General features: G+C 41.4%; 5 protein-coding genes across 5 annotated transcripts in view; 4 read left to right on the top strand and 1 right to left on the bottom strand.

Moving 5' to 3' along the window:
• Window positions 1-980: 980 nt before the first annotated feature.
• Window positions 981-3,171, top strand: LOC131989888 (tripartite motif-containing protein 16-like). The gene has a single exon (XM_059355247.1). The coding sequence runs from the start codon at window positions 985-987 to the stop codon at window positions 2,530-2,532; it is 1,548 nt and encodes a 515-aa protein (XP_059211230.1). The 5' UTR covers window positions 981-984; the 3' UTR covers window positions 2,533-3,171.
• Window positions 3,172-3,414: 243 nt separating this feature from the next.
• LOC131989898 (tripartite motif-containing protein 16-like) lies at window positions 3,415-5,399 on the top strand. The gene has a single exon (XM_059355260.1). The coding sequence runs from the start codon at window positions 3,415-3,417 to the stop codon at window positions 4,846-4,848; it is 1,434 nt and encodes a 477-aa protein (XP_059211243.1). The 3' UTR covers window positions 4,849-5,399.
• A 1,232-nt stretch (window positions 5,400-6,631) lies between these two features.
• Window positions 6,632-8,233, top strand: LOC131990135 (tripartite motif-containing protein 16-like). Its single transcript, XM_059355534.1, has one exon. The coding sequence runs from the start codon at window positions 6,632-6,634 to the stop codon at window positions 8,231-8,233; it is 1,602 nt and encodes a 533-aa protein (XP_059211517.1).
• A 2,757-nt stretch (window positions 8,234-10,990) lies between these two features.
• LOC131990137 (B box and SPRY domain-containing protein-like) lies at window positions 10,991-12,538 on the top strand. The gene has a single exon (XM_059355535.1). The coding sequence runs from the start codon at window positions 10,991-10,993 to the stop codon at window positions 12,536-12,538; it is 1,548 nt and encodes a 515-aa protein (XP_059211518.1).
• Window positions 12,539-13,191: 653 nt separating this feature from the next.
• Window positions 13,192-17,747, bottom strand: part of gmpr2 (guanosine monophosphate reductase 2) — a 14,347-nt gene continuing 9,791 nt past the window's right edge. The window contains exons 7-10 of the mRNA XM_059355251.1: window positions 17,524-17,630; window positions 16,604-16,646; window positions 16,359-16,518; window positions 13,192-15,134 (exon numbers count right to left, since the gene is read on the bottom strand). Of these exons, the coding sequence (XP_059211234.1) occupies window positions 14,945-15,134; window positions 16,359-16,518; window positions 16,604-16,646; window positions 17,524-17,630 (500 nt within the window). The 3' untranslated portion in view covers window positions 13,192-14,944. The remainder of the gene's footprint in view (window positions 15,135-16,358; window positions 16,519-16,603; window positions 16,647-17,523; window positions 17,631-17,747) is intronic.

Consider the following 17,747-nt stretch of genomic DNA (forward strand, 5'->3'; position numbering starts at 1 on the left):
TGAACATAAAAATGTCCAAAATAGGCTAGGACAGGATTGGAAGTGCCAATGTGGGAAGGCTTCCGAAAAGAGCAGCAGTTTAGCCATTGGAAGGAATGTACGGCAACTATCAACAGGATAGTTGTTCTTCTTGTGGAGGACTTATTGGTGACTTATGCATCAATGTGGTTTGTGAACTTCAGTAATGGGTGAGACTACTGATCATTGCTAATTAGATACAAAGCAACAAATATCTACAGTTATAAAATCTCTTGCTTTCATTGGATGAATATAAATATTAGTTTAGTGTCAAGTTGCTGTCAAATCAAAATAAAGTGCTTTTAGTGCAAATTCCAGGAATAAGATGATTATTTTTGGTGTACAATAACATCATATACTATAGAAACATCTTTTTTCAATTGTGGTAATGTTAATGATTTTGTTTTGGGAGTTGTTTCTAATGTACCAACAAGGTTGTTTTGTAATGCTTCTTTTACTGTCTGACACTTTTAGGTGTTTGTCTCCATCTACTGGTGGTGAACACATCACTGGGCTCACACAGTGCACTTATTTTACACTACATTGTCCTATTAAATCAAAATGTCAACAAGGAATGCTTACTTACTCTGTGAAGGATCAAATCAACAATAAAGTCAGTCAAGTTTCAAGATGTGAAATGTTTTCATTTTATATAATAGCACATGCAACATCCTCATTTCTAATATATGACGTGAAGCTTATCTAATATGACCTAATAAAAAGGCTGAACCGAAGTCCATCTGCAGTCTAACTCCACCCAGAGTGTTAGATTTAGCAGTAAACGAAACTGCTGCTGTGGCAGATTCATCAGACCAGAAACGGGTGAGCAACTTCATTCAGGAAAATCAGTTTTCATCTGATTGCTGCCAAAACAGAGTCAACAAGGGCAAGAAGGAGGATTCTGAGGAGTTCAGTACAAAATAATTTTCAAGAAAAATCAAATCAGGACTTCCTGCTTTTGAAAACATGTCTGACGAACAACCAAAGGGCCCAGGAGCTATCCTCTGTGACATGTGTACAGGGGAGGACAGGAAACCAGCACGGAAGACCTGCATGAAATGTGAGATCTCCATGTGCGTCCAGCACCTCCAGGCCCACCTCACCACTCCTGTGTTACTCCAAACTCATCCTCTGACCGAGCCAATGGCCTCAGGGGATGCAGGCCTAGGTGGCACCACTAAATGCCCCCAGCATGGCAAACTCCTGGAGTACTACTGCTTGGATGACATGACCTGTGTGTGTGTTTCCTGCGCCATTGAAGACCAGCACCGTCTGCACAATATGAAGACCTTCTCCACAGCCCACAAAGAGCTTCTGGCAAAGCTCAACGATGCCAGTCAGCAGGCCTTACTGGTGAAAGTTGATTCCCAGAGTATGAGTCTGGAAAAGTGGGATAAGAGTGAAAGAGAGGAGCTGGGTTGCTCTAGCGTGCGTCTCATTGAGGCTGTGACTAACCTGCGTGACATCACCCTGACCAGTGTCCAGAGTTCAGTCTCTGCCCGGATGGTGTCCATCAAAACCAGCAAGAGCAGCATGCAAGCTGCACAGCAGGAGAAGGACACCTTCAGATTCCTGCAGATGTATTCTCAGGTGCATCAGGATGTGGAGAAGGCCAAGGCTGTGGATCTGAGGAAAGGCTTGGAGCCTGGCAGTAATCGGGACAAACTGGTTCAGGAGATAACACAGAATGGGGAAAGGATGATGAAGCAGGCAGGCCAATTCTGGGGATCCCTGCTGACTCTGGTTGATCCAGAGAACCACCAGGAGCTCACTGCTACTGGTTCAGACCTGATCTTTGACCCACGGAGCTTTGGCCCTGGCGTGTTGCTGTCCAAAGACAAAAGGAAGGTTTTCTACAGCAGTTGGTTGGGGCAATGCTCTGCCACTCTTCTGATCCGTAGTACCCAGGCAGTTCCTAACATTCAGAGGTGGATGATCAGTCTTTCCCCGGACTCTGACTGGACCATTGGTTTATGTGACAAACAGTCTGCAATGAACTTGAGGGATGGAAAGGTTATTGGACATGCCTATGGTCTGAGCTGCAAAGGTAACCGGCTGAGCTATCTCTCAACTTATAAGTATAATGATTGTGACCGTACAACAATTTGTTCAGATGGTTATTTCGAACAACGCATGGTTTACTCTACATTAATCACACATTGTGGCAAAAATGGGAGCAAGGCCATACTGCGACCTGAAATGGTTGAAGTGTTTTGGAACTCTACTGTCCCCTCGCTGTCCTTCTTCAGCAGAAATGGACAGCATCAGAGGGAAGAAATAATCACAATTGGAATGGACCACACCTACGGCCTGGTCCCCTTTGTTGAACTAGGAAAGGAAAATGTCAAAGATTTAACCCAGCAATATTGGCAGTGCTCCTGTGGGAAATCTTTCCACAAGAAGAGCAGTGGATACAGTGATGGAAGGTGCAACTACTCTCGCTTGGGTAATTGTCAGTGTGGAGCAATTATTGGTGACGTATGCATCACAGAGGTGGTTTGTGAACTGCAGTAATGAGTGAGATACTTTGATCATTGCTCATCATTATCCAAAGCTAAGAACTGCATGGCTTCTAATAGCTACAGTTATAGTGTCTCATGTTTTCATTGGATGAGCATAAATCTCACTGACTGTTGTTAAAATATAGTTCTGGCAGTGTGAATATCAGTAATAGACCAATTGCTTACATGATAAGCAATGTAACATCTTCAGCTGAATGTATTTTCATTGTTGTGATTTGATTTGGGGACTTGGTTCTTATGTAAACAACAATGTTAACTTTAATGTTTCTGTTAGTTTCTGTGCTCACATAGTACATGCATTTTATGGTTTACAGTCCTAACACTTGTGTCATACTTATGTTGTTAATGGTCCAATCATTAAAACGGCAAGCAAAATTTTAAGACTTGAGTGTCCAGAGTTATTTGCATATTATAGCAAATGCAAAACAAGTTAAATGTGAGATTTATCAAGAGAGGTGGAGCAAATCTAAAGACGTGAATGTTATTGGATATAAATCAAGAAAATGTAAATGAACATGATGAATGAATTATAAGATTTATAAAGTCTGCTAGTCCTTTTTTAAAAGTCCTGTCACTTCCTCATTTCTAATATATGACACGAAGCGTATCTAATATGATCTAATAAAAAGGCTGAACCAAAGTCCATCTGCAGTCTAACTCCAACCCCTGAGTGTTTGATTTAGCAGTAAACGAAACTGCTGCTGTGGGAGAGTCATCAGACCAGAAACGGGTCAACAACTACATTCAGGAAAATCCGATTTCATCGGTTTTCTGCAAAAACAGAGTCAATAAGGGCAACAAGGAGGATCCTAAGGACTTCACTACAAAATCATTAACAAGAAAAATCAAATCAGGACTTCCTGCTTTTGAAAACATGTCTGACGAACAAGCAAAGGGCTCAGGAGCTATCCTCTGTGACATGTGTACAGGGGAGGACAGGAAACCAGCACGGAAGACCTGCATGAAATGTGAGATCTCCATGTGCGTCCAGCACCTCCAGGCCCACCTCACCACTCCTGTCTTAATCCAAACTCATCCTCTGACCGAGCCAATGGCCTCAGGGGATGCAGGCTTAGGTGGCACCACTAAATGCCCCCAGCATGGCAAACTCCTGGAGTACTACTGCTTGGATGACATGACCTGTGTGTGTGTTTCTTGTGCCATTGAAGACCAGCACCGTCTGCACAATATGAAGACCTTCTCCACAGCCTACAAAGAGCTTGTGGAGAAGCTCAACACTGAGCAGCAGGCCTTACTGGTGAGAACTGGTGACAAGAATTTGTGTCTGGAAAAGTGGGATAAGAGTGAAAGAGAGAAGCTGGGTTGCTCTAGCGTGCGTCTCATTGAGGCTGTGACTAACCTGCGTGACATCACCCTGACCAGTGTCCAGAGTTCAGTCTCTGCCCGGATGGTGTCCATCAGAACCAGCAAGAGCAGCATGCAAGCTGCACAGCAGGAGAAGGACACCTTCAGATTCCTGCAGATGTATTCTCAGGTGCATCAGGATGTGGAGAAGGCCAAGGCTGTGGATCTGAGGAAAGGCTTGGAGCCTGGCAGTGATCGGGACAAACTGGTTCAGGAGATAATACAGAATGGGGATAAGATGATGAAGCAGGCAGGCCAATTCTTGGGATCCCTGCTGACTCTGGTGGATCCAGAGAACCACCAGGAGCTCACTGCTACTGGTTCAGACCTGATCTTTGAGCCACAGATTTTTAGCCCTGGCGTGTTGCTGTCCAAAGACAAAAGGAAGGTTTTCTACAGCAGTTGGCAGGATGTATGCTCTGCCACTCTTCTAATCCGTAGTGCAAAGACAGTTACTAACATTCAGAGGTGGATGATCAGTCTTTCCCCAGACTGCAACTGGACCGTTGGTTTATGTGACAAACAGTCTGCAAAGTCTGCAAATTTGAGGGATGAACATATCTATGGTCTGTGCTGCAAAGATAACCAGCTAAGTTCTCTCACAACAGAATATGATGATGCATCAGTCAGTCCATTTCTTTTTGGGGTGCAGAACAATGTCAAGGTTACACCACGGAAAACATGCAGGGTTTCCTCTGCATTAAACAAGGCCGTACCACGACCTGAAATGGTTGAAGTGTTCTGGAACTCCGTCACCTCCTCGCTGTCCTTCTTCAGCAGAACTGGACGGCACCAGAGGGAAGAAATCATCACGATTAAGATGAGCCTCAACAACTGGGACCTGGCCCCCTTTGTTCAACTAGAACATAAAAATGTCCAAAATAGGCAAGGACAGGATTGGAAGTGCCAATGTGGGAAGGCTTCCAAAATGGAGAAGAGTTAAGTCATGGTAGGCTACAATCAACAGGATAGTTGTTCTTCTTGTGAAGCAGTTATTGGTGATGTATGCATAGATGTGGTTTGTGAACTTCAGTAATGGGTGAGACGACTGATCATTGCTAATTAAATACAAAGCAACAAATATCTACAGTTACAACATCTCTTGATTTCATTGGATGAATATAAATATTAGTTTAGTATCAAGTTGCTGTCAAATCAAAATAAAGTGCTTTTAATGCAAATTCCAGAAATAAGATAATCCTTTTGGTGTACAATATACACATCATATACTATAGGAAAGATCTTTTTTCAATTGTGGTAATGTTAATGATTTTGTTTTGGGAGTTGTTTCTAATATATGCAACAAGGTTGTTTTGTAATGCTCTTTTACTGTGTCATAATTTAAGGTGTTTGTCTCCATCTACTGGTGGTGAACACGTCACTGCGCTCACACAGTGCTCTTATTTTACACTACATTGACTTTAAGAATCAAAATGTCAACAAGGAATGTTTACTTACTCTGTGAATGATACAATCAACAATAAAGTCTGTCAAATTACAAGATGTGGAAAGTTGTAATTGCATATTATAGCACATTCAAAACAAGTTTAAGATTTATCAAGAGAAGTGGAGCTAAACTAAAGAGATAACTGTAATTGGTTATAAATCAAGAAACTGTAAAATGAATATTATGAATGCATTATAAGATTGTGTGCTAGATAAAAATGAATTTCAATGTCTGCTAGTCCTTTTTTTAAAGTCCTGTAACTTCCTCATTTCTAACGTGTAACATGAAGCTTATCTTACATAAACAAATTAAAAGGCTGCACCCAAATCCATCTGCAGTCTAACTCTACCCTCTGATTGTTGGATTTGGCAGTAAACCAAACTGCTGCTGTGGTAGAGTTGTCAGACCAGAAACAGGGGGACAATTTAATTCTGAAAAATCAGTTTTCATCTGTTTGCTGCCCAAAACAGAGTCAACAAGGGCAACAAAGAGGATCCTAAGGACTTCAGTACAATTAAAAATAAAAGAAAAATCTAATTAGGACTTCTTGCTTGTCATGAACCAGCTAATAGCTCATGACAAAACAATGGAGACCACACATCTATTGTCTTGATAAGTAACAAATATATATTTTTAAAATAAAAAATACAAATTAACCCAATTGTGTGAATCAGTATATCAGTGTTGAGTTGTGTGCATGCACGAGATGTAATGAAATGCAGAGAGAGATGAGGCCTCAGTGTTAATTGTGACTGGATTCAGGAGTTGTTCCTTCTCCTGCCACTCCTCCAGCACTCTGCAGACTGGAGGAGTGGCAGGATCCGTGGACCCTCCTACACAGGAAGAGAAATGCAACACACAAAGTAGGAGGGGATCATCACAGAGTTATTTGCATATTATAGTACATACAAAACAAGTTTAATGTGAGATTTATCAAGAGAAGTGGAGCAAATCTAAAGAGGTAAATGCAATTGGATATAAATCAAGAAAATGTAAATGAACATGATGAAGTCCTGTCACTTCCTCATTTGTAATGTGTCACATGAAGCTTACCTATCATAACCAAATTAAAAGGCTGCTCCCAAGTCCATCCGCAGTCTAACTCCACCCTCTGAGTGTTTGACTTAGCAGTAAACGAAACTGCTGCTGTGGTAGAGTTGTCAGACCAGAAACGGGTGAACAACACAGAGTCAACAAGGGCAACAAGGACAATCCTGAGGAGTTAAGTACAAACTAATTTTCAAGAAAAATCTAATCAGGACTTCATGCTTTTGAAAACATGTCTGACAAACAACCAAAGGACCCAGGAGCTGTCCTCTGTGACATGTGCACAGGGGAGGACAGGAAACCAGCACGGAAGACCTGCATGAAATGTGAGATCTCCATGTGCGTCCAGCACCTCCAGACCCACCTCACCAGTACTGTGTTACTCCAAACTCATCCTCTGACCGAGCCAATGGCCTCAGGGGATGCAGGCTTAGGTGGCACCACTAAATGCCCCCAGCATGGCAAACTCCTGGAGTACTACTGCTTGGATGACATGACCTGTGTGTGTGTTTCCTGCGCCATTGAAGACCAGCACCGTCTGCACAATATGAAGACCTTCTCCACTGCCCACAAAGAGCTCCTGGCGAAGCTCAACGATGCCAGTCAGCAGGCCTTACTGGTGAAAGTTGATTCCCAGAGTATGAGTCTGGAAAAGTGGGATAAGAGTGAAAGAGAGGAGCTGGGTCGCTCTTGCGTGCGTCTCATTGAGGCTGTGACTAACCTACGTGACATCACCCTGACCAGTGTCCAGAGTTCAGTCTCTGCCCGGATGGTGTCCATCAAAACCAGCAAGAGCAGCATGCAAGCTGCACAGCAGGAGAAGGACACCTTCAGATTCCTGCAGATGTATTCTCAGGTGCATCAGGATGTGGAGAAGGCCAAGGCTGTGGATCTGAGGAAAGGGTTGGAGCCTGGCAGTGATCGGGACAAACTGGTTCAGGAGATAACACAGAACGAGGATATAATGATGAAGCAGGCAGGCCAATTCTGGGGATCCCTGCTGACTCTGGTTGATCCAGAGAACCACCAGGAGCTCACTGCTCCTTGTTCTGACCTGATCTTTGACCCACGGAGCTTTGGCCCTGGCATGTTGCTGTCCAAAGACAAAAGGAAGGTTTTCTACAGCAGTTGGCAGGGGCAAGGCTCTGCCACTCTTCTGATCAGTAGCACCCAGGCAGTTCCTAACATTCAGAGGTGGATGATCAGACTTTCCCCAGACTGCAACTGGACCATTGGTTTATGTGACAAACAGTCTGCAAAGTCTACAAATTGGAAGGATGGACATGTCTATGGTCTGTGCTGCAAAGGTAACCAACTTAGCTCTCTCACAACAGAATATGATGAGGCATTAGTCAGTTGCCCTCTCACAACAGAATATGATGATGCAGGTCCTTTGGGGCTGGTGAACAATGCCAAGGTTACACCACAGAAAACACGCAGGGTTTCCTCTGCATTAATCTCACATCTGGGCAGAGAGGGAAACGAGGCCGTACCACGACCTAAAATGGTTGAAGTGATTTGGAACTCCGTCGCCTCCTCGCTGTCCTTCTTCAGCAGAACTGGACAGCACCAGAGGGAAGAAATCATCACGATTAAGATGAGCCTCAACAACTGGGACCTGGCCCCCTTTGTTCAACTAGAACCTCAATATTTTGATGGTATTAAAGTGCAGGTTTGGAAGTGCGAATGTGGGAAGACTTGCTACAAGAGCAACAGAGGATACAGTGATCAACGTTACGGCCACCCTCAACAGGGTAATTCAGTCACCAATAACTGTTCCTGTGGAGCAGTTATTGGTGACGTATGCATAAATGTGGTTTGTGAACTTCAGTAATGGGTGAGACTACTGATCATTGCTAATTAAATACAAAGCAACAAATATCTGCAGTTATAACGTCTCTTGCTTTCATTGGATGAATATAAATATTAGTTTAGTGTCAAGTTGCTGTCAAATCAAATAAAGTGCTTTTAGTGCAAATTCCAGTAATAAGATGGTTCTTTTTGGTGTATAATAACATCATATACTATAGGAAACATATTTTTTTGATTGTGGTAATGTTTATGATTTTGTTTTGGGAGTTGTTTCTAATGTACCAACAATGTTGTTTTGTAATGCTCTTTTACTGTGTCATAATTTAAGGTGTTTGTCTCCATCTACTGGTGGTGAACTCGTCACTGCGCTCACACTGCTCTGATTTTACACTACATTGTCTTAAAGAATCAAAATGTCAACCAGGAATGCTTATTTACTCTGTGAATGATCCAATCAACAATAAAGTCTGTCAAATTATAAGATGTGGAAAGTTGTTATTGCATATTATAGCACATTCAAAACAAGTTTAAGATTTATCAAGAGAAGTGGAGCAAAACTAAAGAGGAAAATGTAATTGGATATAAATCAAGAAACTGTAAAATGAATATGATGAATGCATTATAAGATTGTGTGCTAGATAAAAATCAATTTCAAAGTCTGCTAGTCCTTTTTTAAAAGTCCTGTAACTTCCTCATTTCTAATGTGTAACATGAAGCTTATCTTACATAAACAAATTAAAAAGGCTGCACCCAAATCCATCTGCAGTCTAACTCTACCCTCTGATTGTTTGATTTGGCAGTAAACCAAACTGCTGCTGTGGTAGAGTTGTCAGACCAGAAACAGGGGGACAATTTAATTCAGGAAAATCAGTTTTCATCTGTTTGCTGCCCAAAACAGAGTCAACAAGGAGGATCCTAAGGACTTCAGTACAATTTTTTTTTTTAAAGAAAATGTAATTAGGACTTCTTGCTTGTCATGAACCAGCTCATAGCTCATGACAAAACAATGGAGACCACACACATCTATCCTCTTGATAAGTAACAAATATATATTTTTTAAATAAAAAATACAAATTAACCCAATTGTGTGAATCAGTATATCAGTGTTGAGTTGTGTGCATGCATGAGATGTGATGAAATGCAGGTGAATAATGCTGGGCTTACACCAACAGATGTTCCCAGTCCCAGAGTAAAAACTGAAAGTCTTTAGTAAATCTAGGAGTTCTACTGGAGTCACGGCGCTCCGTCATCTCCATGGTTAGTTTAAGGTAGTAATCTGCTCTGTTTCATATCAGTCTTTTATAGTCTTGGTTTGGATTATATCAAATGTGTTTGATATTATCTCAAGTCTCAGTGACGGAACACAATCACCAACCAGTAGATGAGCGGGGGAAAGGTCCCCGGTTCAGACTGGTTCCAGACTGGTTCAGACTGGTTCCAGACTGGTTCCAGACCGGCCAGTAAAACCACTTCCACAGGAAAAAGTAACATCACAATAATGCCTCAATAAAAATCTAGTGATGTCATATATTTAGATGTTTCTTAGTAAAGAGAACAGTAAGGAGACCCAGTTAAAATGTATCAATAAATGTATACATAAATAAGTAATAAATAATCCATGATTAATGTATGATAACTAAATGAAAATTGATAGAGCTGATACATATAATTATTCAATTAAACACATTATCATTAAATAGGACATAAATGTATACCATGAATTCATTTCTAAATGTTCCTTTCCTTTATTCTTCCTTATATCTATTCTTACTGTAAAATAGTCAACTTTTCATGTCAGAAAAACAGAAACCCTTATCAGCTTTATGAGGGTGCATTTTGTGGCGTCTTCTCTTCTTTTTGTTGTTTTCTTTTTCAACACAAACCACTGCACACAAAAATTGCATGGTAGGTAAAAACTGCTAAAAGAATCTAGTTGTAGTCTTGTAAATAGTTTCCCTGCAAGATTGACAGTCTGTCTAAAATCTCAGTGTGAGACTAAAAACTCTCAACACTTGTCTTTAGATGTGAGCAGGTGTGAGCTGATAGTCTTGCAGGAGTCTTTCCAAATCTTTTCAAAGTCTTCTGATGTATAAGTAGCATAAGACGAAAGTAACTCAACCAAACAGAACTAAACCAAACAAAGGCAGGGTCTGGGAAGAGGGAGAGAGAGAGAAAGAGAGAGAGAGAGAGAGAGAGAGATGAGGCCTCAGTGTTAATTGTGACTGGATTCAGGAGTTGTTCCTTCTCCTGCCACTCCTCCAGCACTCTGCAGACTGGAGGAGTGGCAGGATCCGTGGACCCTCCTACACAGGAAGAGAAATGCAACACACAAAGTAGGAGGGGATCATCACAGAGTTATTTGCATATTATAGTACATACAAAACAAGTTTAATGTGAGATTTATCAAGAGAAGTGGAGCAAATCTAAAGAGGTAAATGCAATTGGATATAAATCAAGAAAATGTTAATGAACATGATGAAGTCCTGTCACTTCCTCATTTCTAATGTGTCACATGAAGCTTACCTATCATAACCAAATTAAAAGGCTGCTCCCAAGTCCATCCGCAGTCTAACTCCACCCTCTGAGTGTTTTACTTAGCAGTAAACGAAACTGCTGCTGTGGTAGAGTTGTCAGACCAGAAACGGGTGAACAACTACATTCAAGAAATCGGATTTCATCGGTTTTCTGCCAAAACAGAGTCAACAAGGAGGATTCTAGGGACTTCAGTACAAACTAATTTTCAAGAAAAATCAAATCAGGACTTCCTGCTTTTGAAAACATGTCTGACGAACAACCAAAGGACCCAGGAGCTATCCTCTGTGACATGTGCACAGGGGAGGACAGGAAACCGGCACGGAAGACCTGCATGAAATGTGACATCTCCATGTGCGTCCAGCACCTCCAGACCCACCTCACCACTCCTGTGTTACTCCAAACTCATCCTCTGACCGAGCCAATGGCCTCAGGGGATGCAGGCTTAGGTGGCACCACTAAATGCCCCCAGCATGGCAAACTCCTGCAGTACTACTGCTTGGATCACATGACCTATGTGTGTGTTTCCTGCGCCATTGAAGACCAGCACCGTCTGCACAATATGAAGACCTTCTCCACAGCCCACAAAGAGCTCCTGGCGAAGCTCAACGATGCCAGTCAGCAGGCCTTACTGGTGAAAGTTGATTCCCAGAGTATGAGTCTGGAAAAGTGGGATAAGAGTGAAAGAGAGGAGCTGGGTTGCTCTAGCGTGCGTCTCATTGAGGCTGTGACTAACCTGCGTGACATCACCCTGACCAGTGTCCAGAGTTCAGTCTCTGCCCGGATGGTGTCCATCAGAACCAGCAAGAGCAGCATGCAAGCTGCACAGCAGGAGAAGGACACCTTCAGATTCCTGCAGATGTATTCTCAGGTGCATCAGGATGTGGAGAAGGCCAAGGCTGTGGATCTGAGGAAAGGCTTGGAGCCTGGCAGTGATCGGGACAAACTGGTTCAGGAGATAAGACAGAACGGGGAAAAGATGATGAAGCAGGCAGGCCAATTCTGGGGATCCCTGCTGACTCTGGTGGATCCAGAGCTCACTGCTATTCGTTCTGACCTGATCTTTGACCCACAGCTTTTTAGCTCTGGCATGTTGCTGTCCATAGACAGAAGGAAAGTTTTCTACAAAACTTCACAGTGCAAAAGCTCTGCCACTCTTCTGATCAGTAGCACCCAGGCAGTTCCTAACATTCAGAGGTGGATGATCAGACTTTCCCCAGACTGCAACTGGGCCATTGGTTTATGTGACAAACAGTCTGCAATGCGTACAGATTGGAAGTATGGACATGTCTATGGTCTGTGCTGCAAATATAACCAGCTAAGCTCTCTCACAACAGAATATGATGATGCACCAGTCAGTTCAAGTGTTTTTGGGGCGCAGAGCAATGCCAAGGTTACACCACAGAAAACACGCAGGGTTTCCTCTGCATTAATCTCACATCTGGGCAGAGAGGGAAACGAGGCTGTACCACGACCTGAAATGGTCGAAGTGATTTGGAACTCCGTCGTCTCCTCGCTGTCCTTCTTCAGCATAACTGGACGGCACCAGAGGGAAGAAATCGTCACGATTAAGATGAGCATCAACAACTGGGACCTGGCCCCCTTTGTTCAACTAGAAAATAATTATGACAAATATAGGCAACGGCAGGATTGGAAGTGCCAATGTGGAAAGACTTACTACAAGAGCGACAGAGGATACAGTGATCAACGTTACGGCCACCCTCAACAGGGTAATTGTTCCTGTGGAGCAGTTATTGGTGACGTTTGCATAGATGTGATTTGTGAACTTCAGTAATGGGTGAGAGTACTGATCATTGCTAATACAAAGCATCATATATCTACAGTTTTAATGTCCCTTGCTTTCATTGGATGAATATAAATATGTATTTTTTTAAGATATTTTTTTGGCCATTTTTGGGCTTTATTGATAGAACAGAATGAAGGGGGAGACAGAGGGGAAGACATGCAGGAAAGGGCTCCGAGTCGGATTCAAACCCGGGCCGCCTGCTTACGAGGACAACGCCTCTGTGGTACGCGCTCTGCCAGGTGTGCCACCGGGAACGCCCCATGAATATAAATATTAGTTTAGTGTCAAATTGCTGTCAAATCAAAATAAAGTGCTTTTAATGCAAATTTAATTTATAAGATGATTTTTTTTGGTGTATAATATACACATCATATACTATAGGAAACATATTTTTCGATTGTGGTAATGTTAATGATTTTGTTTTGGGAGTTGTTTCTAATGTACGCAACAAGGTTGTTTTGTAATGCTTCTTTTACTGTCTCACACTTTAAGGTGTTTGTCTCCATCTACTGGTGGTGAACACATCACTGCGCTCACACAGTGCTCTTATTTTACACTACATTGTCCTATTAAATCAAAATGTCAACAAGAAATGCTTATTTACTCTGTGAATGATCCAATCAACAATAAAGTCTGTCAGGTTTTAAGGATGTGGAATGTTTTTATTGACTGTTTAAAACAAGTGAATTTAAAAACTGCATATCAATAACACATTTTCCCACCAATGTTACAATAAGAAAATGGAACAGCACAGACCATGAAAGAACAGCTTGACATTGTTTAACTACAGACAGTGTGAAGTGAAACCTCCAAGGAATGACCCCTTAACTCAAAGGCTATAATGAATCATAATTAAAATGTGCACATCACTAACATAAGCCCACACAAACTTTGGTACTGATCAGCAGCAGCTGGAACCAGAGAGGAAGAAAAGCTGCATATATTTATGTTAAATAACACCTATGCTATAAATTCAGCACATCATTGTAATGTACTGTATGTGCTCTAGTACTGTACTGTAGCATTCAGCACATACTGGTCCATATAAGAGGTCTCCAAATATCTAATTCACTGTTTCAAAACATTTCTATAAAACAATAAGTGAAATGCAATATTAGAGCTCAAATTAAAAGATAATTAAAGTGCAAAATGTGGTGGAATGATGTGATCGGTTTCCTAATTAGCCACAGCAGCTGCATATATATTGAGCACTTTCTAAGTAATTTAAGACATTTGCTAAAATGTAATGTGTGTGACAAAGGCTTACAGTATGGGTGTAAAGACACATTGTAGATAAAACACAGCTATTTGCATAAAAAGACAACTATGGACCTTGCATTGGAACGATGAGACAGCAGAAAGCTGGAGACGTTCTGTTCCAGTTTACTGTCTGGAGACAACCTGACCCCTGAAACACTTGTAGATAGCATGGCAAAAGTAACACTTGGAGTCTAAATCGACTCTGAATCGATTGTGAATGTAACGAAAGAAATCTCTGTTAATGTCAGTGAAGTTGAAACCCAATATACTAAAATTGCATTGAATCCTTCCTTATGGGTTAAAAAATATGAATAAGGGTAGTAAAGGGACCATGTTTTAAGCATTAAAGGGATGGTTTGGATATCTTTTATGAGGTACTTATCCATAGTCAGTGTGTTACCTACAGTAGTATAAGCAATGTACTACTGTGGACATATTTTATCCACCTAAAATGAGCAAAAACTACCCAAAACAATATCAGTTTGGGGGACACTATTTTACGTATATTTTCAAACTTTATTTTGCCATTAGACAAACCTTTCTGTAGGGAAACTTATCTTTGCTCTCTTCAAATCCACCAGACTACTACCAGACAAAAACAGTCATTCTACCATGCAAAACACAGGAGCTTGTTGCTGGCTAGTTAGTTTGTCACACAATAAAACAATCTAACTGATCAAGGCTGTGGCAGACCAGCAAGTGAAGTAAAATTAGTATTTTTATCAAAGCAATCTAGTGGTTTTAGATGGCAGAGACCCTCGATGGATATTATGGTTTCATTTTCCCACCAAAAATGTCTGTCTGACAGCAAGGTTTAGTGGTGGAAGTATTCTAAATATCGCCTTATGAGGTGGATAAAATACATTTAGCTGTTGCCCTCATTCACAGCAGTGTATTTATTAGCATCTGTGTCAGTTCTCCTGTCTGTTTCCACAAACTGAGTGTGTGCTGACAGTCATCTAGTGCAGGTAATACACTGACTATAAGTACCTCATGCAACCCCACTTCAAAAATATCCAAACTATCTCTTTAATACTCATGTCTGCTCACTTGTTTTTACACCTGCTCAAGCAGCATCCGGGAGTGAGAGAGAACAGGCAGTGTTGCAGACTTTTCCTTTGACCTGAAGGACGTTCAGCTGTCGTTGCCGAAGACGGTGTTGAGCTGCTGGGTGACCCTGATGAAGGTGGTCCTGCGGCTCAGCTCCTTCAGTTTGCCAGCCCCAACGTAGGTGCAGGTGGAGCGGACTCCTCCCAGGACGTCTCGTATGGTTTCCTCCACCGGACCTTTGTAAACAACTTCCACCGTCTTCCCCTCAGACGCTCTGGAGACAAAAAAATCTGGGATTACCCTCAAACCATAGACTGTACAAAGAATGGACGTAGTGACCGTGACGTTGGTTTGTGGCACGTTTCAGGCATCGAGTTTAGCGTTACACTCGTCTCCATCTTGTTTCCGATACGGGGAGCAGACCATATCTGGACTGTGGAGGAGGAGAGGGACCTGATCACTGACTACAGCCTCTCTACACCTCAACCTGACTGAGAGAAGCTGCTGCTAATTCATGTTAGCATTAACTGGAGCATTAACTGGGATGTTAGATTTGGCAAAAAACAAAAACTAAATGTGAATAAATGTGAAGTATTTGAGATTACTTTGTAAACCCCTTCCAGTCTGATGCAAATCAACAATTCTTGATCACAGGTCTGGTTCATATGAGCAGATGCTTCTTGTGAATAGCAATCTCAAAAAGTTTGAGTATTTTTTACAGGTCAAAGTATCTCTACACCTCACTCAAATCTCATTTCATTGTTAGGACTCCAAATTTGCTAATTCCTGACTCCAATTAGTTCTTAATGGAGTCATTAGCCAAAAGGTTCACTTACTTTTTCCACCATCACTTTAAATGTTTAATGGATGTGTTTAATAAAGACATGTTAATTATAATTGTTTGTGTGGTATTAGGTTAAGCATGTTGTGTTTGTCTTTACTTGAGACTTAGATGCAAATAAGATCACGTTTTATGACAAATTAATGCAGAAAACTAGGTAATGTCAGAGGGTTCACATACTTATATATACAACTGTGTGTGAATATATATATATATATATATATATATATAAAACTTTATTGACACGTTGCCTGCCGTGGATACGCATTCGCTCCTGATGACGGCTCGTCTTGTTAGTGACCTGTCAATCAAAGGTAGCCACGCCCCAAATCATACGATTCTTTATCTTCTATTTTCTTCTAAATGGAGCCATTATTTACACTATTAACATCAGATTGTCTTGAAGAAGATGTTTTACTAGTGATTGAGACCATAGTGTTGTCCTAAAAAAACATTTCTGAGGTAATAAATCAAGTGAGAAGTTTTCTCATTTTGTATTGAAATGAATGGACCCAAATGCTTCTGCTGGAATTTATTCGGTAGAATGCAGTTTAAGGCACTTCCTGGTTCGCCTCCCTGCTCAGACCCGGAGGTTGCCGCCTGCCTCAAACACAGACATATTTCCCCCTTTACACATGAAAGGCCTGAGACTCTGACCTGTACTCGGCTACACCTCCTGCATGTTTCTTCATCGCCGTGTCGGAGCTCATTCCGTAGAACAGCTTGTATTTCTTGCCGTTTTTCTCAATAACCTCTCCCCCGCTCTCCGAGTGTCCAGCAAGCATGCCGCCCAGCATAACAAAGTCCGCTCCAGCGCCTGAGAGCAAACGTAACATGACAAGATTGTTTTAACGGAGAGAATTCTTACAATGGGTGGAATTTGATTGCAAAAACAATCTTACCAAAAGCTTTTGAGACATCTCCGGGGCAAGTACATCCCCCATCCTGTGTGAAAGAGAAGAGGAGACAAGACACAATGTTGTAAGAGTCACTGTGTGTTTATCATCGCCGCATGTACAAACAAAAGATAAAAAGGTGCACATTCTCACAGTGAAATACACATCTGGTGAACCACAGCGGCCGTGAGAAGAGAACAAGTGATCAATAGTTTCTATCAAAGTCTAAGTTGAAAGGAATAGTTCTGTCTTGCCTGGAGTCAGATAAGAACATTGTTACCGCTCTGTCCAGTCACTGTGAACCTGAAACACTTAGCTCGTGTTTAGCCAGTTAGCTCGGGACAAAGCATCAAGACTTCAGACAGCCACACCACCTGTTAGCCCCTATTTCTAATCTCTATGCTAAACTAAGCTAACTGAAGCTTCATATTTAGACATGAGTGGTATCAATCTCCTCATAAAACTCTTATTAAAAAGGCAAATAAGCATATATTTTATTGCAATATTATACAAAATGCTTTATTGTATCACAGTTTTCTGAAATATTTTGTTTTAGTATGCAAATGAGACATTATTTAATGCTAATGTTTGGTGAATTTACACATACAAGTGTAGCAAAATAAACACTTAAATGTGTATTTTGGATGTTTTTCTTCTTCACTTCCACTTCCCAAAATCTTATTTAGCCACATTATTTACCTCGCCTTAAAAGGCATGTTATACAGTATTTATGTTCACTTAAATAAACGGTTTCAATAAAACTACTTGTGACATGTCATATTTGACTTTGACTGAAATAATCAAATATATCAGGATATGACTTTTGGTCCATATCGCCCAGCCCTATTTCAGACAACAATAAGTGTGTATAAATGATGATTAAAGCACTTTTATTATAATTATTTTATTATAAGAGAGTCACTCACAGAGATGATGTGGCCTCCCAAGCCGTGGGCTGCATCTGCACACTCGATGACAGCGCTGAGCTGGGGGTACCCCACCCCCGTCTTCTTGCGGGTGGTGCACACAGAGCCTGTCAAAATAATATTATTTGAATAGCACGTTTCATACCACAAATACAGCTCAACATGCACCAAAAGCTTCACATGAAAACAGAACAGGGATAGAATGTTATCATTAATCCTCTGGG

The sequence above is a fragment of the Centropristis striata genome, chromosome 17 (genome assembly GCF_030273125.1).
Source record: "Centropristis striata isolate RG_2023a ecotype Rhode Island chromosome 17, C.striata_1.0, whole genome shotgun sequence".
Lineage (NCBI taxonomy): Eukaryota > Metazoa > Chordata > Actinopteri > Perciformes > Serranidae > Centropristis > Centropristis striata.

Excerpts from the sequence above, each read along its gene's own strand:
- LOC131990135 (XM_059355534.1), top strand. The coding sequence starts at position 6,632 with ATGTCTGACAAACAACCAAAGGACCCAGGAGCTGTCCTCTGTGACATG.
- LOC131989898 (XM_059355260.1), top strand. The coding sequence starts at position 3,415 with ATGTCTGACGAACAAGCAAAGGGCTCAGGAGCTATCCTCTGTGACATG.
- LOC131989888 (XM_059355247.1), top strand. The coding sequence starts at position 985 with ATGTCTGACGAACAACCAAAGGGCCCAGGAGCTATCCTCTGTGACATG.
- LOC131990137 (XM_059355535.1), top strand. The coding sequence starts at position 10,991 with ATGTCTGACGAACAACCAAAGGACCCAGGAGCTATCCTCTGTGACATG.